At 43.8% G+C, this 23,485-nt stretch overlaps 1 protein-coding gene across 9 annotated transcripts in view; it reads right to left on the reverse strand.

Annotated features, from left to right (window-relative positions):
• Nucleotides 1-23,485, reverse strand: part of LOC119461623 (sentrin-specific protease 7-like) — a 109,069-nt gene that overhangs the window by 75,109 nt on the left and 10,475 nt on the right. For 7 of the 9 annotated variants that reach the window (XM_049671773.1, XM_049671772.1, XM_037722979.2 and 4 more), the window contains exons 2-7: nucleotides 14,336-14,432; nucleotides 10,016-10,192; nucleotides 7,969-8,038; nucleotides 7,071-7,213; nucleotides 5,880-6,190; nucleotides 1,873-2,027 (exon numbers count right to left, since the gene is read on the reverse strand). In XM_049671773.1, coding sequence (XP_049527730.1) covers nucleotides 1,873-2,027; nucleotides 5,880-6,190; nucleotides 7,071-7,213; nucleotides 7,969-8,038; nucleotides 10,016-10,122 — 786 coding nt within the window. In that variant the 5' untranslated portion in view covers nucleotides 10,123-10,192; nucleotides 14,336-14,432. The remainder of the gene's footprint in view (nucleotides 1-1,872; nucleotides 2,028-5,879; nucleotides 6,191-7,070; nucleotides 7,214-7,968; nucleotides 8,039-10,015; nucleotides 10,193-14,335; nucleotides 14,433-23,485) is intronic. The other 2 variants (XM_049671771.1, XM_049671770.1) reach the window with 2 other exon arrangements.

Consider the following 23,485-nt stretch of genomic DNA (forward strand, 5'->3'; position numbering starts at 1 on the left):
AGTACAACGGCCTACTGGTCTAGTTTTTAACACTGACAATACAAATGCCATGTTACAACGTAACAAATTACCCCATCTAGCTAATAAATGCATGTGCATATCATTATGCAAAGCTAAGTATTCGTATTCGATTAGAAAATTTTTATGTTCACACACCCCTAAATTTAATTTACCTTCCTTGGAGCAGTGAAGGTTCCTGCTGCGATCTTATTTATTTGTATTCGATTCGCATTCGAAATTTTTATATTCACACACCCCTAAATTTAATTTACCTTCCTTGGAGCAGTAAAGGTTCGTGCTGCGAGCTTATTCAGGCGGTCTGTACCCGTTTTTTGGGCAAGACTGAGCATCACTGCCTATGTTCTTAGTTTTTCAATTATACAACGCCCGGATTATACAACGGTCTTGCGTGGTCCCGTCAAAGTCATATAATCGGGGTTTCACTGTATTTGCATACTGGCCTGTTGATGGCGTCACTCACATAATGTTTTGTTGCAATTTTGTTTTTTGTAGCAATGACTAGGGGGGAGGGGGAGGGGGGTATTCTGTAAGAGTCCACCTAGTGGACCATCCATTTCGACTGCTGCCGATTGGCGAGAGCTGCCCGAGTGAGCAGGACACAGCTGCCAGTCTCCTTCTAGCTCGTGCAGCTGCAGCCAACCTGCGACAGCCGAAATGGACAGTCCACTCGTACGGAAATTCCCCAGATGTCTTAACAAAGGCTTTCAGCAGCATTTTGATTTTTTTTTCCCTAGACGACGACTGAGGAGCAAGCTGAACATTAGAAAGGCATTTTTACATTGGCAGCAATGCAGCTGAAGCAGGCATGGCTTGCATGCTTGTTTACCTTGTTTTTCGGTGGCCTAATGTTTGCATGAGCAACCATATTTTGAGAACATTGAATTGTACAATGTTCACTAGGTGGACGCGTTGTTGAATATTGCGAGCACAGCTAAATGCAACATTGTGAGAAGTCTGCGCACAATGTGCTCGATCACCAAATCCTCAATCACCAAATCCGAGAGACCGATGTGCAAAATGCTTAGCCGCAGATACGAGGAGACCGTGCACAATGTGCTCGATCATCGAATCCGAGGGGCTGACGTGCGAAATGCTTAGCCGCAGGTCCTGAGGATTGTGTGCGCAATGTGTTTGGTTGCAATATCCGAAGCACCGATGCTCGAAAAGCTTATCCACAAGCGCGTCCAAGGATTCCGTGAGCGAAGTACTTGGTCACTAAGTCCGCGTCACCGATGCTCGAAATGCTTAGCTGTGGGTCTGGAATGTCCAGTATTGGAGGGGTCAGCCGTTCTTCTGCGATGTCCATGTCGCTTTTGTTTTTCGATATTCGTTGAGATCACAGTGGTCGAGATGTCAATACCTCGCGAGGTGCAAAGAGCAGACGATGGCCCTTCGCAGCGAGCGCCGCACCAATAGCGAATCGTGCTGGAGTCACGTGGTGGGCGTGGCCAATCGGAGACTCCAGAACCATCTTCAATCATTTGCTTTTTGCACACACGTTTCCGTATGGAGGAGATAGCTGAAGCGGCAGGTTTGAAGACAAAGAAATACCCTTTCCGGATGAGAGCACGACGGCGGCGCTCGCTTGCGCCGTTCCGGAGATATTGTGGTTTGAAGAACGCTGTTCTGTCGTGATTTCTGCAAAATTTTTTGCCACCTCGGCTGATACAAGAAATTTTTTAGAGCACTTCTACGTGGTTTTCAGTGATGGTATTTCGGGATCAGATAGAAATTGGGTTACAGCAAAGGAAAATGTGATTTTCAAGATACCTATCTTCTGGCCATTTTTCTCTAAGCGAAAGCTGCGTCTCTCTTTGAGGTGACATAAATGTGGGGAAGGGGGGCACTCACCGCTATGCACTGCACCTCAGCCACAGCTTGCTGGGAAGCGGGGTGGTTCTCCTTGGTGGGCGTCTCGGAGGACAGTGCTGTTCTCTGGTTGCACTCCTCGCCAGCTCCTTCCGCGTCAGCCTCCTCGTCAGACGAAATAGAGATGGTCAGGCACTCTGCGGAGAAAATAATGAGCCTGTCACCTTCCTTCCTGGCATGTATGTGTGACAGAAATGGCAGCACTAGACAGTGTTTCGCATAGTGCAAGCACTCCAGCAGAACTTCCTCAAACTGCAGTATTTACCCAGTTCTAACACAAACAGAGCACACAAGGAACAATGAACTTGGAATGCTACATTAATTTAATTCAATATTGGGGTTTTACATGCCAAAACCACAATTTGATTATGAGGCATGCCGTAGTGGGGGGGGGCTCCAGAATAATTCAGGCCACCCGGGGTTCTTTAATGTGCACCTATATCTAAGTACAGTAGAACCCCGTTGATACGTTTTTCACGGGAAACAGGAAAAATTGAGAAATTAGAGTAGTGTTGAACTGCACACAATATTATTTTAATTCTTACGTGTGAAAAAAAGTTGTAGTTTCACCCGAAACCCGAAGCATCCATTGCGACAGAAAATCAGTAGACAGCTATACAAAGTAACGATAGTAGTTTTATTGTCCGTATAAACTTGTAAATATTCGCATGGTGTCAGCACCCACAGGCAAACATGGACGCATTACACTTGATGAGCACGGACACGCGCTCTCAAACGCTGGCCTGAGGAAGCGTCACTGCAGCAGCGAGTGAAGTGACCTTCGTGCTGTTGTCTATCGCTTCAACGCAAACTGAGCGCCGAGAACACACAGCACGCACAAAGCTACGAGCTGCCGACGCACCTACACTGCCTAGACTGCCACCCAACGGAGATCGCTTTCAAGATATGATCCGCGTGACCACGCGCTGCCGCGCACAACGCAGTTGATGCGAGAGTACAACGCCGTCCGCTATCATTCCCTCCCTCGCCTGTGCCTCGAGTGCAACGGAAGGTGCGCTTTCTCCCCGCTTTTCTTGTACGCGCGAGATTTAGCCACGGTCGTCAGCTCCCCTCGCACATGCAGCATACGGCGCCCGGCGACAGCATTATCGCCCTTGGACTTTATACGGAACATCTATGTGCCAAAAACAGTTTTAGGGCCATAATGCGTCCTAGACACCATCTTTTTTTAGAGAGCAAATGTGGATCTCAAAGGCCATGCTTTTGCTGGCGAAAACCAAAAATGTGTCATAGGTGTCGCCCCCGGCACTTTGGGCGGCCAATCCCATCGTCAAGCCACCAAGCCAAGCGACATGAAATGTAAAAATGGCTGCTCGGGCCGGAGCGGGGTGGCAGTTCGTAACGTAGAATGCGGGAACTGTCCCCCAGTAGCGACGCAAAAGCGGGGTTACCGATGCATTAGGGTCTATGGGAGCTATGCCGGGACCGGCTGAAAACGGCGCAACAGCTGTGAAAACGCAGCACCCGGGAACGTAAGAGCGGAGTTCTACTGTACACGGGGTTTCCCGCATTTCGCCCCATCGAAATGTGGCCGTCGTGGCCATGATTCGATCCCGCGACCTTGTGCTTACCATACCAGCTAAGCAACCACGGCGGGTGAACTTGGAATACTGAAGACTGACAAGCAGCACTTTGCTTTTAGATCACAGGGACTTGTTGAGTGATCTTGCCTGCTTTTGCCTGCTTCAGAAACTTGTCTTTAGAAACTTGCTCGAAGAAGGACCTCTCCGGCATCATTTCACCATAAAAAGACTTCTATAATGTTTGGAGACCAACGAATGAAACATTTTCGCAAAGAGAATACATTTTTTGTAAATATTGACTGAACATATGTACAATTGTAAAATTAGCCCAAGTTCGTAAAATTTATGAAAACTTCAGGAGAGACAGCAAGTATGCCTCTAAGACCCCATAAATTGAGTAGTTTCTGCAGTTTTGCCTGCCAAGTAAGAAATAATGTCAGGGTGTCTACTACATGGACATATTGAAATTCCCCAATTTTTTCCTGACTGTGTTTATGAATTCTCTGGCAGTCAATGACACTAATATTCAGGCGCAAGGAAATATTGGTGGTTTATAGCTTGCCAAGTTACTATGCCAGCCCAAAATTTTTGACTACTACTACCAGTAAGCTGAAAGTCAGTTGGAATGCAGTCCCAACACATCACCGAATGATGTGTTTCATGATATTCCAAACAACTGGCTAAGCTCACACTCGCAAAACCTGCAAAATACACCATTACTAGTGGATTGCGTAGTTTCACTTTAAAACTTCCCTTCCTTCAGGCATGCTTACAACAAGGTCCGTACAGAACATGCTGAAGGCCAACATTTAAGGAGGCTGAAACAAACCTCAGTCATACACATAAACTAAAATATTAAAATCTACAGTGGAACATCGATTATATGTCCCGCGGTCATGCGATGACCCGGACTTTACGACGAATTGGTTTGGCCCCGGCAAAACCCCCATGAAAATAATGCATTAAAAACCTCGATTATACAACGCAATGTTACGTTGACACCACTTCATACAATGCCTCTCTGGTACCGTCCGAGAAAAAAACCTAAGTAGAAGCATGCTGGCACATTGCTGCCGGCAGATAACGGGTGTGTAATACCGTATTTACCCGAATGTAACGTGACCGCGACTGTAACGCAAGAAGCGACTTTCCAGTCACGCGAAATAGAAAAAAACAAAGCCATGAATGTAACACGGGATGAACTGAAAAGGAAATGGTGCCTTTATTCGAGGAATTGCAACTCGGAAAGTAGTTCTCTTCACTCGTCATCATCGTCTGAAGAGGAGACGAAGCTTTCCTTGGGCAGTATTCTCGGGCAATCACTTTCGTAGATAGTGTCACTTGCGCGAAATTTCGCGTGACTCAGCACTGAAAGTGTCCCCGACAAGTGTTTAAATGTTTCTGGAGCTGTCCTAAGCTCGGTATCAGCGCCAAGAGAGCTGTCGGCCATATGCTTCGAGGAGTTCAGTGCCGGGACAAGCAGAGTCTCGCGAAAGCAAAACTTTCTCCAAGAGTGATCGTCCGAGAATCAAGTCGTCTTTCGTGCCGTCGAGCTTACTACTTCCTAAAAGACCACACAACCATTTTATTCGGGGTCAGTATAAGACCACCTCAAGTTCCAGAGCTCTCTGGCTGCCCTCGCATTTAAAGGGCCTGCCGCTGGTCCCGCCCTACGCAAATTGTCGACTCGCTGACGTCAAGACACCGAGCCGCGGCAGACTTTCCCAGCTCCTCTGCCATCAATCGTCTCTCGAAGCGACCGTCATACTGAATGTGCTGCGTCGCTGCATCACACACTTCGCTCAATGAGGGTTAGTAGCGTCCGGTTTCACCCAAAGATACTAGTCATGTTAAAGCCAAATGGCTGAAGCTTACTTTCCTCCGGGAATTGGTAGAGCCCAGGCCTCAAAAACAGAGCCATGATGGCTGCAATGTAAACCAACAAGCAAAACAGCAAGAATAGTGGTACGGCTTGGCCCCCTGATCTGTCTTCTTCTAGCACCACGACGGCAATGGCGATTTAAAAAGCACAGTGGCTAGGGACCGTGGACATGCCAGAGTGCAATTGCTAAGCAAAACTTTCAAAAGAGAACATATAGGATTGATTCCTAATAGACACTGTCCACGGTATCACACTGAAGCCGAGTTTGGTTACTTTATTTGTTTAGAAGTCACCCCCAACACACTTTCAAAGAGCACATTTATTTTTAAGGAGCTTTAAGGGCCTTAAATCTCTTTTTCCAAATTCAAGGGTTTCAAGGATTTCAGGGTGGTGTACGAACCTTGCTATTAGCTTTGCTATTCCCACTGTGCGAACCAATTTCCCTCCTTCAAAGCAAATGTGACAAAAGTTCCATGTTTCTTTTCCCGGAAAATAACAGGTTTTCCTTGACGGCAGACACCCGAAGTGTAGGCCAACAGCCTTTTGAGGCCCAAGGAACTCACCGGGCTCCCTTTTCCCCCTGCGGGCGGCTGGCATGCCCCGCCCGGGCTTTGCTGGCTGCATGGCGGCTGCCACAGGCAGGATCAGCCGTGTCTGGCCGTTAGTCGTCACGGCAGCCTGTCTCACAGTGAGCACGTTGTTGTTGTTGCTGACAGCCGGCAGCAGCGGCCTCATTGCCACGTCGTTCCCATAGAAAGTGCGCTTGCCAATTTTCGCTTCAGTCGGCTGCAGCTGCTTGCTACCGGCACCGGAGCCGCCGCCTGCCGCCGCTCCTCCGTCCAAGTTGAGGCGTCGTTTCGTCCCAATCCCACTGCTGAACATAGCAAGATCTTATGAACATGCTGTCCGGACAGGTTTGAAAAGTGCACTTGAAGGGAAATGAAAGAGATGCTAAAGAGAAAAATAGGTTTAGCTGTATCAGTATATTACCCTTCAACAATACTACCAAGAAACCCACTCTTACCATAACAAGTGGCTTAGTCAGCAAGAAAAGGCATCAAACAAAAGTCTGGTGGGCCTTGGCATTCCCCACACTAGTTTTCTGTGACATCAGTGGATTTTGAAGGCATCTGCTCAAGCCTAGCTAATTCTTTATCAATGAGCATCAACAGCATTGTATTCCAAAGGAGCCGAAGACTGAACTTTGCAAGTTCCGAGAACATTTACTACGCCACGACGGCCTGAAAGGTGGAAGGCCAATTTTAATAATATTTCACTAAGACTAAATTGGTTATAAACGGGTATGGTGTGCACTATTCAGGCAATCTTGCAAAGCTGCAGGGATGGTAACTGTCGAGATTTCTTTAAATAGCACATTAGCATACAATGCAGGCATCTGGTTGTCGGCCGGTATGACACAAAATTCCAGACTGTGGTTTAACGCGCTACAGCCGGCGCCTGACGTTGGAAGTCACACCACGCGTTGCACTGGTTCTCCACATTCCGTTCCACTTTTTAAAAAACGTTCATCATAACATAAACGTAAAATTTTGCATGGAGACTGGTCTATATCTAAGCAATCTAATACCAAGCCCTTTACGTGGTCAAAAATTTCGTTGCAGCTGATGTTTAAAGGCAGCAAGTTGACGCTCACCTTCTCTGGCACCTAAATCTGACAATTTCCAAAACGCCGACTTTCTATAGATGTGACTTGTGCTATGTGTTATCAGAGTGCGCTGGTGGACAGTGCTTACTTCTGCTTGGCCCTGTTGGCGGCCGAGATCTGGCAGGAGCAGAAGTCGCACTTGATGACGTCGTGGCTGATCTGGCCGCAGCGGTCGCAGATAACGTAGAGGCCGGCATTGCTCACCTGGCCTTGCGTGTCCACCACTGCGACCTGAAACAAAAGACAGCCGTGCTGAGACCACCGACCTCAGCAAAAGAATGCCCTCACGCTGCCTAGGAAAGGTGTGCTATCAATATCATAAAGACTCATACCCTACGTCTCATACCCCCCCCCCCCCCCCAGGCCGAGCACGCTATTACTGACATTCCCGAGTTCTCCCACTCCATCAGTCATAAGTGACCTCATCAGACACTGCCTCCACTCACTGCTGCCACGACCGTTTAGGTAAGAGCTTAAACAGATGACCCTGCACACTGCTCTGCAAACCGGCTTCTTAGCCCTTTCAAGCTCTTTGAAGACTGAGTAGAACACTGAAGAAATAAACATTGTTATCATCCTTGGTGTCATTAATATTGTTATTAGGCATTTTATTTGTTGTTAGATTGCTTTGGCTAAAGCAAGGAAATTGCACATTATGCAAAGTACTTGCCCCCCCCCCCCCCCAAGAAAAAAATTGCACGTTATAGTCGGGAATTTATGCATGCGCAAACTGTTTTAGTAAAGATCTAGTCACCAAAAGGTTCTGACTCGCCTGCCTCAGTTTTTATAAAAATATGTGCTACAGACAGGGTATATCCCTATCGACAAGTCGCACTTCTGAAGCATGCGACCTACTTCTTTTAAAAGGCGAGAGGCCGTGATCTAATCTGTGGCACTATGTTCCACAGAAACACTGGCTCGTGCAATTTTGCATTTCCGCAATCATGTACGTTAAAAGAGAAACGATGCTTGCATTCAGCACTCACCCTTTGTTGTTCCTGAGAAGGCGTCAGTTTGCACACAGCGACAGGACTTGTCGTACTACGGGCAGGTGACCTGCGTTAAATGACATGCCGAAGGTCCTTTGCTCAACTACCATAACGAAAATCGCACTTCTTCCACTGCAGTGGATATGCATCTCTGGATGCATATATGCAGAGAAAATGTCAACACTCTCTTTGTTGCAGCTAAAAGTGTTCATGAACGGGAAAGATTGTCATCCACCCAATTCTAGCACGAAGCCCCCCCTACCCAGGAATCCCCCCTCAACAAAGGAAACGCAAAGGAGACCCAGATGGTACAGCAACCACTCCAGAAAGGCGTTGTTTCCACATTCGAACCCCGGACCAAGAAAATGCTTTCTTCAACAGCGAAGCTTGCTTTCTGAGAAACCCATACGGGGAAACCCGTAAGGGTTCCTTTGGTAGTTTTGTGCTACAGTCGGACGGATGACAACTTTCCCCTTTCAGGAACCTTCCTCTACCTTGAAGGTTTCTACAGAACTGACTTGCCGTAAAAGCATTCAAGTAAGAAAGTATTTCCGAGGCCACCAAAGGTATCAAAGCCATATTATTCTGTTCCAGATTTTTGAGAGGCTGCTATACCCTCTTTTAAAATCAAAGCTCTCTCTAATACATAATTCCTAAATTGTGAGGTTTAATGACTCGAAACTGCATGGTGGGTTATGAAGGATGCCATAGTGGATGGCTTCAGATAAATTTCTACCACCTGTGGTTGTCCAACGTGCACCTAAATCTAAGTACATGGGCATTTCTGCATTTTGCCTGCAACAAGATGTGGCCGCCACAGCCGGGAACCGCACCCATGAACTCATCCTTAGAGGTAGAATGACACGGCCACTGAGCTACCGTGACATTTATTACTAAATTCTATAGCTTATTTCCTTCTGCATAACACTGATGTAAAGAATTAAAAGAGACCTATCCTGTAACCTGTCTCCTCATACAAATATACCTCCTAATCAGATCACATTTAGGTCAGCCACTTCTGCAAGGCTGATGACTTAGCACTTCTTTTCACAGTAAAGAGAACTTTACCCTTTGCTGGGCACCATTGTACACGTACAGGAGCGACTGAACGCTCTTCTAAAAAATACGCCCACAAATGCTTTTTTTTTTTTTTTTCGTTGCATCATGAAGTTCACTTGTAACTATAGTACCTATAGATATACTTATAATCCACATGCTCCCAAACATTCAGACAAAGTAGCTAGGATACTAAATTTGACAGCCTGTGATAGCAACTAGCACAGCCAAAAACAGTAAAACTGCAAAACAGTCATGAACTAGACTGAGTATTATGGAAACAAAAACAAAATCCAATGTTCTTATTTCATTGTTTCCATTAACCTTTAGTGGCATGGGCATAGCTTCAACTACATTTTGAACACGTCAGCCCAACATCTGTGTGTGTTGCTAACCTAAATTTAGCATGCGTGACCACCATGGCTAACCCTTTTGCATCTTTAAAAGTCACTAAAGGAAAATATTAAGTCAAGCTAGATTGAAAGATTAGGTTTCTGTAAGCGATTGAATTATTAAAATGGAAAATTGGAGTGGCGCCACCTGGTGTGAGCTACGGTACCTCTCATGTGATGTCCGCACTAGCCAATTCACAAAGAGTGGCATAGTGGAAGGTCACATGGAAATTACATAAATGCGTCCGTTTTGGCACGGGCATTTCAAATTGAGAAGCAGCAGCAAGAACTTCAGTGGCAATTTTCTCCGCAACAAAGTGATATAATGGCACACAGGAAATGATGATACTACAATAATCTATCAAACTAGCCCAACTTAATATGTTCCTTCAGCGTTTCTAGAAATGATCGACAGACATGCTTCTGACCAGAGGCCACATACTCAATTGACCACTTTCAGGGATACCTTCACATTTGCCTGATGTAATTTGCGGTTCAATGTATCTGTGAAGTGACAAGCATCCTGCCTACCATAGTAGACAATCAGCATTTGGTGAAAGGGACATATCCCCCCCAAAAATGCGTGACATGCTCACCTGTCAATGATGACCACTGCAGCTGTTGTGGGGTGGTGGTGGGGGTGGTGATGGTGGGGGTGGTGATGCTGTTGCTGCTGCCTCGGGGAGGAGCAGCTTGTGTCCATCGCCCCTGGCTGGGCACACCAGGCACCATGGGGCGCCGAAGCTGCCGACGCCAGTCAGCGACGTCTTCCACTGAAACAAGCAGCCCGAGACATTTAAGCTCACCTGATTGCTGCACACAGACATGCACAGGACGGGCACAGACCACCAAATAAGTTTATTGAACCTTTGCACCGCAATATACCTACTACGTGCAGCACGCCTGCACTGAGATACAGCAAGAAGTCCACTGAATAGGCATGTGATAAACAGTCCGGGAACGTTTCTGAGAGAAACAGTGCTGTCGATGCATTACTCACTTATGCCTATTTTCTTGATGTGGCAAGCTTGCATTAGTTCCTGTACTTCTTCGTGCCTGCTTTTTCTCAATCTTTAGCTACAACAAATTTGGCTCAAATTTACAGGCTAAGCATTTCAGATGGCAAGTTAGTCTTATTTTTTTTTATAACCACAGCAAAAGATTGAACACGATCATTATGCTTGTTCCCACTTGTATGTACAAGTATGTTGTTTTTTGCACGGTGAATTCCTTTACCAAAGATGCACCAATTATTTATTGCTGTATTTACTTATTTCCACATAACACATTATAGAAAGGGGCTATTGCAGGAATGGGTACAAAGTACAGAGTTACAAAAGTATGCTTGTAAAAACTGTATACATGAAACAATAAGGAATTATTAAAAATAGAAAAAAAAAGAGTTACAAAGTTGCATTGTTACGGAGATACATCAAGTCCAGTAATGAAGAGAACAGATGTTGTGAGGTAAGAATTCCAAAGGTCAATAGTACGGGCAGAACATCTTGCAGGCCTAGTTTGTTCACTATTAGGGACTGATACTTATTGCCCGAGATGAGTAACACACAAGATAAAGAGAAGGAACATAAAAATAGCTTTCTGCTCAAGCTTTCATCGTGTTTCATCTCTTTATGTTGTCTGTTTCCCGTCTCGCGCAATAAGTATCAGTCCTTAATCATATAAGGAAGGGGGGGGGGGGGGGACAACTTACAAGTGTTAAATACAAGCATAAAATGGTTTAAGGTTTAGTTCATGATCTGCAGGTTGAAGACTGTCCAGGCGGTAAGTAAATGCCAATGTGAGAGGTTTTTGTACAATATTATAAGATGGCAAAAAGTATCGGTCATACTTGCAGCAAATCAAGTGCACAGCCTTCTGTATGGCCTCAACTTCCTTTATACAATACACAGATAAGGACACAAGACAACTGATGAATATTCTTGTATGGGCCAAATTAGTGCATTTATATAATAGCCACCTAATACCTTTTGAAGCAGTCACAATTATACACTTTACATAGCCAAGTTGTTTTTTCAATGTTTCATTACTGACAAGGTAAATATGGGGAGACCAGGATAAACTGCTTGAGAAGATGACACCTAGATCATCATCATCATCAGCCTATATTTATGTCCAGGACAAAGGCCTCTCCCTGTGCTCTCCAATTACCCTACTCTTTAAGTCAAAGTGCCCAATAAGCCATCTGCTGCCTGTGACAACCATGAAGTTACAGAGAGAGCTCCTCACTCAACCATGTGCTTGCCTTTGATAGCTCAGTCATTAGGGTGACGACCTTGGAAAATAGTGGTGCTGGGATCAATGCCTAGAACTACATTTCATTTCTGAACTTCTGTTCCAAGGTTGAGTTTCACTTGTCCAGGTATACTTTTTTTCAATACAGTTGACTTCCTTTCATTCGACGCTGATGTGAGCCACGAAATTGATCGAATTACCCGGAGGATCAAATTAAACGAAAGGCAGACAAACACAAAAACACACCACAAATTCATTTGGCAGTACTGCATTTTCCCAGATCTAACACGTGCCCGAATCAAATTCACACTCACTTTTTATGGATTCAAAGTAGAAAACAAACAGAAAAATGACATTAGAGCGCCTACACAAAGTAGAAATCTAATACCTGCCTGTTGTTTTAGCAAAAAAAAAAAAAAAAATGCACCATGCTCCCAATCATGTAAAAAAAAAAAAAAAAGACTAAACTAGCGAAACCTAACCTTCTAAAAATAGAACTTCTTTACTCAATGTCCATCGTCATCACTCTCAGACAAAACTTTATCACTGTCTATGAAGAACCACAGCATGTCGTCTTCCATATAGTCCTACCCCATTTAATAGTCCATTTCTCAATACATTTTTCAAATGACTTGGCAAAAATCGCAAACGGGACAGTGGTACATGCTTGGACTAACCACTTCGCTAGTTCGTCCCGCAATGCATGCAATTCCCCAGAATGCCATGAACATGTGAGGCGACTAGTTGCCGCTGGCTCAACATGTAAAAAATAATTTATCGTGTAAATGCACTTTCATAAACAGACTGAAAGTGGTACGTCGTCATTTTAATGCTATCTGCGAACTCGTTTTGTCGCCATCCATGTATGCCATTTTATGATGGCAATGATCCTGGCTAGGCTGGCTACGCCGACAGGCACAGCGAGCCAAATGCCACAAGGCAAATTTGTAGCATTTGCAACAGGCAAATGCCACAAATACGGCTTTGGTTTCATATCACATTGCATCACCCAAGCAATTTTCAGAAGAATTTTCCTGGCAAAGGCGTGAATTAGAATCGGGTAAATATTGTAATATTTCATTGCGTGCTACCATTTTTGCTTTAAAGCTTTAAAATGGGTTTTTGACAGTAGATGGCATGTGCTTCACACATTACAGTACCCTAATGCCTCCGAGATGAATTCTGTCGCTACAGGAGTCACGACTGTGGTCGCCATTGAGGTCGGGCGCATGCGTAACGACCAGCCGAGTTTGAATTATTCTGCGAAGGCTCATTTCAGGATTGAACGCAAGTTTGGTCTCATAGAAATGTACGGATGCCAACTGGGGATATTTGGTCAAAATCGAATTAACCGAAGTCGAATTAATGGAAGTCTACTGCATATGCAGGTGAAGAGTCTTAATTGTCCACAGATTTCCTTTCGACTATTGTATGTCACAGACGAATGGCAGTTGTTTTAGTATGTATTTTGGTATGAATGCTCCACTACTTGATGGCACCAGCTTTTTTAAAAAAAAATGACTTTTTGCGGGCATGGTTGGCGAAAATGCAGCAGAAGTTTGACTTCCTTGGGTTTTAAAAATGGCGACATGGAGCTAGGCAGCTGCAGCAATGACAGCCACCTTTTTCAATGCTGAAATTGTGATGTTTGTGGACATTTCTTCAACTGAAGCAAACAAATAGACCAGGAAAGCTCTAGTGAGTTGTGTTCGGAACTTCAACTTAATAACGGCGATTACGAGGAAGAGCTTGCGTCTCTGACGGTCTCCTTTGCATGGATGTGGGTAAACAAAACACATTACCGTCAGCACCTCTCTGATTTCCTTTCATCACAGCGGCAGGAATGATCCATCGCATAGAGGGCAACAAAAGCACACTTGAAATTTGTACCAAGAAATGTAAAACTTCATATATATCACTTGATGTTCTTCCATGCCTATCTATGCTCAAAAACGTGAAAAAAGTGACAAGGCAAAATACAGGCAATACCAAATAAACTTTTGATATGCAATAACGAAAGCTGCGTATAATGTCATAGAAGATTTGGGATATTTTGGTTCTCTGAAAAAAGAAATGAAATTGGCACGGAAAGGGTTAACCACAGTGGTTAAGCTTCCCAATGTGTGCCAAAAAAAAGGAGGGCCTTCAAAATCTGTCATTGATACGTCTGAAGAGAGAGTTTCTGTAAGACACCGCATTTGTAAGCACCTGTTCCCAACAAAGTAAACCTGCTGCTGATCCCAACAAATAATTCCTGTTGCTTTGTGTGTGGCACCACACAAAAATGTTGAAGCAAGCAAGCAACAGCATTAATTTAAAAATGAACTACATTCCCATGTATGACTGGTGTTTCAGCCTAGCTTTGCCAAACTCATCAGCGTCAATCATTTTTATTTCAGCCCTAGGGATGCTGGGTACCTGTCAGAAGCTGGGAGAACAAAAAGGCTTGAACAAAAAGACCTGAATAAGCTTCAAGGAATCTCGAGAAGTTATTCACTCAAGTGAAACAGAAACTCATGCGATTTGAACTGTATAGAAATGTTGTAATAGTATGGCGACATGAACAGTTTTTTCAAGTGATGTTGACCAAAAAGTTGTTTCTCTATACAGAGTTGCCATTGTCCTGGTCTTTGTATGATGACTGCTTGGAAAGAACTGCTCACCTAAAGATTTCGCACGCGATGACGATGCAGGAAGCCCAACACTGATTGCCTCTCTAGGGACTCAAACTTGTTCCGGAGCACCATGCTGCTAATTTACCTGCAAAGAACGAAAGAAAAAGAGATGTAAGTCTAGTGTTGACGAAAGAATCCACAACATGCATTGGTCACTCATTTCATCATTCAGATAAGCCCTCGAAAGCCTTTCACAGAATTCCGTCATCCTGACATACTGAATCCTGGTGTAGTCCCCAGGATAGTATAATACCGGAAAGTAAAGGCTTAGTCTGGCTTGACGCACAATGAAAAATCGGTGACATTTTGAGAGTGACCTCGATCATGTCGACCTACCCAAACTTTTTTAAGTGTTTCCTATGCTTATGGAGCTGCACGAGAAAAGTCGAATGCTCAACAGCAGTCCCAAGCAGCTGACCAACAATATTGTTACGAACAAACAACAATATTGATAGAGAACAAAAGCAACAGTGCAGGACGGCTGGTGTAATGTGTCTGCCAAGCAGGAAATTCACAGGGTCTTTTATGTTATCGCTAAGACGACTTGAAGGCAAAAGAACAAGTGCCAATGCATTAAAAACGAACACGACATACACATCCCCCTTAATTCGTTTAGTCTACTTCGCTTAGTCATCCCTCTTAGTTCGCCGAGTCATCCACTTAATTCACTTTATCATCGATCTTAATTCGCTTTAACATCGATCTTAATTCGCTTTATCATCCATCTTGCTTGCTTACGGGGATATGAGCCATTGATGATGATAGGTTTTGTACCTTTCATGTCGACATATTTTCGCTCAAGGATCTTAAAGGTCGACTGAACGATGAGACATACCATATAAGGCTTTTGCTTTAATAAAGTGATCCACCTACCCGCAAAAATAAGCTGCACTGGGCCTTCAATTACGATTTGGCCAAGACTAATGCGACTGCTTTCACAAAGGCAAATCACTGTACCTTTGCATACACAGGTTCTTGGAATTGTCGAGGGGCAAGAAAGCTCAAATACTTTGTGATGCCATGGGCACTGGGCACAGAGGAGATTGGACTAATGGCGCCTTCATGCAACTGCTCCGGAAATGTAATGGCATGCGATAGACGGGCCGGGCGCAGCCACCGGCTACATTGTTTAATAATGTTAAGCCGTTTCTTCTGTTTTGCATTGCAGAAAAAGCTATGGAACCAAATCCAAACAAACTTGTTGCATTTTTTGGGTGAACAAACAGTTATTATAACATGGCTTAAGCTAGGGAGGCTATTCAGTTCCATTGGTTTTCATAGGGGCAATGCGGCCTTACCAGCTGGAATGGTGGAAACCTTTAAGGGCAACTCCAGCGTTTTTTTAACCATGTTAGGATATTGTCATTTTCAAATGGCATTGACAGTCCTGTCACCAGTAGGGTGGTTCAATTTGCTTAAAAACTCATCACTAACCTTAAATAACTAATAAACAAGGTACCGAAATCGAAATGGGTAGCTGCTTCTAGTGACGACACGATGAGTCGATGACGTCAGATCCGACCCTACCGCAATGTAAACACACAAAACATATGCTAAACACGCCAGTACACGTGACGCGGCGCTAACGCCAAAAAAAGTGATGCTGGTGGTGTTTCCTGATGACACGGGTAGCTTTTACAGCTCTTTCGAACTAGACTGCAGCGATTTCAGCGATGATTTCAACGACAATGAGCGGTGAAGGATCACCATTTGCTTTTCACGAGCCACCCCCGCATGAAGCAGCTAATGTTCCCAAGCTCAACACATTGTGCAGCGGCAAAACAAGAGAAGCACCGGTTATCATGTCTGTCAAAACAATGATGGTCGGCCATCGTATCATAGAAAAAGGAGCCAGTTTCGTCGTTTCTGGGCGAAACGGTGGTGTAGCCTCCGACCTCACAAACACAGGGTGGCCCGTAAAAAGCCATACCTTCGTGGGCATGAGTCGGGAACACGCAACCAATCTTTAAAATTCATTTTCAGGGAAACTAAATGACTTGCAGCCATTAGTTTGGCCCAGATAATCAGAGTGCAAAGAGAACGTATATTCAAAATTTTATTAAGGTCAGTGGAGATCGAAATATTGCAGAAGTTGCCCTTTAACGGGACCCGAAATGATTTTGACGACATTGTATAAACCTACTAAGTTGTTAGGGTAGGTCCTTCTGATCATTACGTGACGCATTTAAGCACTCTGCGTGAAGCATGCAATTAACTACAGGGTTTTAAAAATGTACATCGCTAACAATCGCAGCGGCGCCGCTCCTCCGAGTTTTAAGCCACCCTCTCCCCATTGACGTAGTTAGCCCAATTGAAAAAAAGTTGTGCAAACTATCCCGATTTGCTACCCAGATAGCGTCATCGATAATTTTTCCAACTTTATGGTGAACGAATGTTGTTCATAATAGTTGGAATGTACGTTAATTTGTTCCTGTAAAGATAAGTAACAGAAAGAGAAAACAGAATGACAATTTATCACTACATTCAAGCATTTCAAGCACACAGCAAGTGTCGTCTGCTTGTTTGACAACATGATCCATGCTGATGCAAGTTGCATGGTCAGTGTTGGTCTTGAGCTTTCTTTTTGCGAGCACCATGGATTGCCCTTGCTATGTTGTGGGCTGCGAATCTAGTGATCAGCGACATGTCTAGTTGGGACCACGTTCCTCTGCAAAGCAACACGCAAGCGGAGTGCCTGCCGCGCATCGGGCTGTTAGTATCCAATGGGCGCCAGGATTTACACTTTTGAGGCCGTGACTTCGCGCCGGAGAATTACTTCCACAATAGAAAGCTTTAGGGTGTCCTGTGTTCATGTAAATGCAGGCAGACTGAGCGTTTCGCCAGAAGGGCGGAGGCGCAAACAAGAGCAGCCTGCACCCAGCCACCTGGTGATACAGATCAACCAGACAAACACAGAGCTAATATAGCAGTAACCAAGTGTATTCTACTTTGCTGCTGGTGTAAGAAATGTGATCATGAACACGTCTTTTTAAATGTTAAAAATATTTTACACTTGGTTACAGCTATTAGCTCTGTGTTTGGCCGGTTAACCTCTACGCCACCAGGTGGCTGGACTGTGCAGGCTCATCAGGGCGCTCACGTATCGTTAGGCTAAAGCTTCATCACAGCGGTAGTAGTATGGAGGGGCTTTAGTTTATGCCTCCTCCCATCTGTCAAAACGCCCACCTAAACGCTAATTGGAAGATGGAGAGGGGGAGCACGTGGGTGCGCAACAGCTGCTGCAGACGGACCTCCCAGACAACGCGTGCTACTCTGGCGCCGGCTCATCTTGTAGCCATTGTCGCTGCAGAGAGAGAGAGTGTGGTTGTGAAGCGGAAGAGGCACTGCAGAGCCCGTTTTGCAGGGCACTACGCTTTTCTTCTCCAACTTTCGCCATACCCTCTTCCTCCGTTTTCCGCCTCATAGTCCACACCGCTCTCTTCCTATCTCTTAACGTTAGTCCTAACACTTTTCGTTCCATCGCTCTTTGTGCGGTCCTTAACTCGTTCTAGAAATTCTTTGTTAACCTCCAAGTTTCTGCCCCATATGTTAGCACCGGTAGAATGCAAATGATTGTACACTTTTCTTTTCAACGACAGTGGTAAGCTCCCAGTCAGAATTTGGCAATGCCTGCCGAATGCGCTCCCAACCCAATTTTATTCTTCTGTAAATTTCCTTCTCATGATCAAGGTTCCCTGTGAGTAATTAACCTAGATAAACGTACTCCTTTACAGACTCTAGAGGCTGACTGGCGATCCTGAATTCTTGTTCCCTTGCCAGGCTATTGAACATTATATTTTTCTTTTGCATATTAATCTTCAACCCCACTCTTCCACTTTTCTAGATATTCATTGCCAAATTGTGCGACGAAATACAACACAAAAAGAGGAACCTAAATTGACACATCAACCGGCTAACACACGACACTGCCTCAATTCCCACACCGACGATCAGTAGCACTATATCTTTATTTTCAAGTCTACCCCCTCGCCGATACCACACCCTCGCTGGTTACCTCGCCCACCCGTCTTACCCTCTCTCCCCTTTAGAACCGTACCTATGTATACTGTGCCGAGGAGAGCATATGTCGCCTTGAAAAAGACAAGTCCATTTGTCGAAATGTTGGCGCCTGCTCTCACCTTGTTCTCGTGTTTGCTCATCGTCTTGAATTTCCATCTCCCGCATTCCCCGTGCTTTTCATGGGTGTTCGTTACTTTTGTGCTTCAATGTATAAGAGACTGTTTTGTTAAAAAAGTAAGTGGAACAGTGCACATTTACCACGAGTTTGATGGCGCATCCCTAGAAACCCGTACCATCTTCAAAATTTGTTCCTTCAGATATGTGCTATACTGAGCCAGTAGGAGACAATATTTCAATGGAAAGCTGAACAACTTGGGCCAAGAATTCTATTTTCTTTTTTACCCTAAGTGCCATAGGAACTGTGTGCAGTTCATGCCAATAGGCAACACACCTCTTTTATAACATGAAGCAAATAATCAGCTCATGTTACTGATGATAAACATTGAGATGAACCTTCGGTAAAAAGACTTCCGACCTTGAAAGAGTTATCGAGCTTATTACCTAAACCAACGGTCTACACAACAGATAAAAAACAAATACAATATCCTCCCAAATAATCCTTACCTAACAACATGCTCGCACTCTGAGAATTCTCAGGCATTTTACACAAACTTTTTTTTATAAAAACAAGTAACAAATCCCAGCTTTTATTATTTTCCTGGAAAATGTGGATCCCTATCTGTTTACTGTTTTGATTATATTTCATATTTTCTACTTTAGTTATGTTGTATTTACTTGGTATTGTTTATTTCTTTGTAGTGTGAGCAGGTGTACTCAAAGCTACTTACTACCTTCCCACTGTAATGCCTGTAAAGATGCTGTGGGTGTTGCAAAAATTGATTTAAAAAGAAAAACAGAGAAGTGCCAACAACAGGAGTGCAGTACCTGCATTCTCTGAAGAGAATACCTGGACAATGGATCGAAAAATATGCCCCGACCCTTTACTATACCATTCCAGTATGCCAATTCAACACAATGGGCTTTTGTATAATGTATATTGAATTATTCATGCTTGCAACAAAAGCGCAAGAAGGCTCTTTGATCGCAAGCATGAATGTACATTGTTAGCCATCAAACGAGCCTAAATTAAAACAATTGAATCTGTGTTCTCATTTTAATCTCGGCTTGTGGCAATGACTTGATTCGGGTCACGAAACATAGAACTTGGATTGCACCATGTTTACACACTGTCTGTGGAACAATTTTACACAAATCTTGCAAACAATTCATATATCAAAGTTGTTTGACTAGCCTTTTCTGACAATTTAGTTAATTTCTGCTGATGGCAAGCTCCTTTCAATTATGTTGCTTCCCTAGTGATAGTTCCCACTACCATGCAGCATTCTCGTACCAGCAGTAATGTCCCCCTAGATACCTAGCAGTGTTGTCAAGTGCTCTTGGTCACTGGCCCTGCATCAAGCTCATCAGTTGTCCCACAGTCAGACTCCCCACATAAAACACCAACCCCAAATGAGAGCCCATCTATTTCTAAAACTCCCCAGTTACTAGGACACCTAGTGGTGGAAGAGAGAGAGAGAGAGAAAAAAAAAGCGCACAGTATTACAGATTGTGCCATGTAAAAAAAAAAAAAAAAACTGAGAAAAACAAATGCAGAAGGGCAACTTTACAGAGGTTTCTGGCGTAACACACAATGCCACACCAACCTCAACCTGACAATGCTAAATGTCACATCCATTACAATATGTTGCACATATGGCAGGTTATGCAGGAAGGGCAGTCCTTTCCCAACAGAGGCAATTATACTGACAGCGTATGAAAGTTCTAACCACACTCAGCCCCTTTCCTGCTGGCTTTAGGTTACAAAAAGTTTTCTGTCATTCCTTCCAGCCACACAACTCTCTACTGACAGCATCATCGAGCGGCCTGCTACACTCTACCAGCTTTTGTGCAAAACATTATCAGACAACTCCACTACCTTCTGTAGCCACTAACTGTGACAAGCTCGTATATGCCTCACATATAGGACTATGGACGCTGTCTATCACAAAGTTTTTCAATCAGCCTCCTGCAGTGGCACCTCAGCTTTCAGTAGAATGGGTAGCTGACCCTAACCTAATAACAAGTAAAAAAGATAATTGTGATGACAGAAGCCTGGAAGCACGCACACCTTGGATGCATGGCTTTCGATACTATGTAATGAATTTGTGCATTAACGGGAGGAGGTGTAAGGGGGAAATGGTTAATTTTACACAGACTCCACTCTCCAAAGTGCAGACTCATTTCGCTGATTTTAACACGCTAGCATGAAGGTAACCCACACCTGAAGTCAAGAACATGACAAAGCTCCCAGAATCAGCAGTGAAACGCCTGAAATTGAAACATCGCAACCACAAAACAGTCTCTCCTAAACCAAAAATTACTACAGCAGAGCTACTTTGCCATTATACAAACAGAAAAGGGCTAGTATTTAATTGATTGATTGAATAAATTTAGGACCCCATGGCAACACTGGGGCCATGAGATGTAGTAGTGGAGGGTACAGTCGAACCAACATATAATAAATTATTGTGTATAACGAACAGCAGTAAAATCCCCTTGAAAACTTTCGTATAAAATATTTATTTTATATATCAAATTACCTATATATATCGAACTTTTTTGTCACACTCTTCAGACTCGATATATCCGGGCTCGACTGTATATGCATCTCAAATCTCTCATAGGAAGCAAGACCAAAGCCATAATTAGAAACCTGAGCACTTTCACTGTATGTGCACTCTGTTATCTTAAACCCAAGACATTTCCCACCAACTCAATTGTCGCACACAGGACACAGTTCTTATTTGGCCGAATATAAGTAGAAGGAATTATTCGTATATCAAAAAATAAAAGTATACAGAGCATGTGCGTGAGTCAGGAAAAATGCTGCAATCTCGCTTCAAAAGAATAGCAAGACAAGTTAAATTAAACTAGCTTAAACAGACAGACAATCGCTCAGAACATGAATTAAGATAACTCCACTGATGGAAAGATCGTCATTGGCTAGAACAAGCCCTGTTTTTCCGATTAAACCCGTGGATTTATATTCTCAATTCTTCACTAAAAGTCGAAGAAAATGATCTTTGGTAAGGTTCAGAACATGAACATAATTATGAGGTCTACCACGTGACCTTCTACTAGTGTATGCAGTTCCTGGTTTTTTTACTAATATTGAAATGCAGTTCTAACTTACAATGTGCATATAAGCCTTCATTTGTAGTGGGCAGAAAAGTGGCACTACCTTCGCCTTCATTTTTTATGAGTTGGATTGGCTTGTCTATCGACAGAATAACGACACCGGGGGCCAGCCAGCCATGACGTAGGCGTGTACTTGGGAAAAAACGCAGTACAATTATAAGAAAGGTACGTACAACAACACAAACTTATTGAACCAGTCTAGTTACCTTTAAAAGTGGTTGGAAAGGTGACAATATAGGTGGTTAACCAAAGTTGCACCCCCTCCAGTGAAAGCAGGACGATTGGCGGCTTTCACAATTTGCGAGGCGGGTTATCGGCATCGCTGTCACTTCTCAACGTTGCGAGGGGACTCTTACTTTTTTAGAGGCTGGTCAGATCAAAAAATTCTGCTTACAAACTATCCACGCGCTTTTGGAAGTAACTGCTGCAGGTGTAAACACTACCGAGGGTGAGCTTTTCGTTGCGCCATAAAAAACTGGGTCCATAAAAATCGGTTGTCAGTCCCTTTAACGACATCTCTCTGCAAGTTATGTATTTTGCAATATCATCGAATTGAGAATTTACCACTGTACACCTGCTTTGTTTCGGCTGCATTCTTACAAAAGATATAACCAAATTCGGGTCAAACAGTTGGGATAACAGAATGGAACCCCCTTGTTGAAATCATAGCTCTTCAGAATACACTGCCTTACTATATAATACTGGATGTGCGGTATTTGGCTGCTAACTCTGCCATTTGAAGCTGCTTGGCAATGGCTATAAGTAGCCATTCAGGCCAATTATACTCACTCATCATGGCCTCCACCTACCGAAGAAACTCAACGACTTGGGTGGCGCCTGACCAGTGGCAAGCCCTTATTTCTCCAGTCTCAGATAATTGGCCATAACTTGTTGTCTCACCCCAAAAAGAAAGGATTTAGCTATATTTAAGAAGAGGGCAATCTTCAAGTTTCCGTGGCCGGCATGTAAGGCGACTAGTACAGAGCATGAATTTATCTCTACGTGTCAGACTGGAAGCCGATACCTTGGAATAAGTGCGCTAGACACGTGATACAGGGGTTGGTGAAGATTACGTTAAGCAGCTAGACAGATGGAATGAGAAAATTGATGTCTATGGCTATGCGAAGTTGTGTCGTCAAATACCTCGCACACCTGGCACATTTGAATTTCCAGCCAGCTTTTTCTCGTGTTTTAGCTTTGTAAACAGAGTTGAGTTTGTGTGATATGCTAGTGCACAATTGAAGCTAAACAAATCATTCAGAGCCCTATTCTGCACGAGAAAGGGGAGTAAACCGAGGGAACCAACTTTTGCTGGTGATACCCAAATGAAGCCAACAGATAATTAAGCCAAAGAAAGCATAGGGAAAATCATTTGTCGTAATAATTAAACATGTTCCAATTGAAAAGTTCTACTCTGGCCCTGTACGGCCTTACTTTCATTCTCTGAATTGTGCAATGAGGAGTGTAACTAGCGATTCTATTGGACACAAAATGGATGCAATACCTTGATCAGGTACCAATCAGGTACCTAAATAAAGTACAAGTATCTACCAACACTCACGACAGTGTGCGATAAAGACCTCAGAAATCAACTTCACACGCCTTTAAAAAGGAAATATGCTTGTGTCTGACTGCAATAAAAACCATTGCCAATTTTCCATTCTGTTTAACCTCTGCAATCTTGGTATCCTTAGTATACCCAGCTGAAACTGAATATCAATTCTTGGATATTTCTTTGTGCCTTTGTGGTGAAATCGTTTCAGTGACATACTGTATGCTTCCAAAAAACAAAGCAGCACCTGAAAAAACATATTTCCGTACATATTGAAAGTGAAAGACAAATGATCACTAAACGGCTTC

Source organism: Dermacentor silvarum, chromosome 8 (assembly GCF_013339745.2).
Source record: "Dermacentor silvarum isolate Dsil-2018 chromosome 8, BIME_Dsil_1.4, whole genome shotgun sequence".
NCBI classification, from domain to species: Eukaryota; Metazoa; Arthropoda; class Arachnida; order Ixodida; family Ixodidae; genus Dermacentor; species Dermacentor silvarum.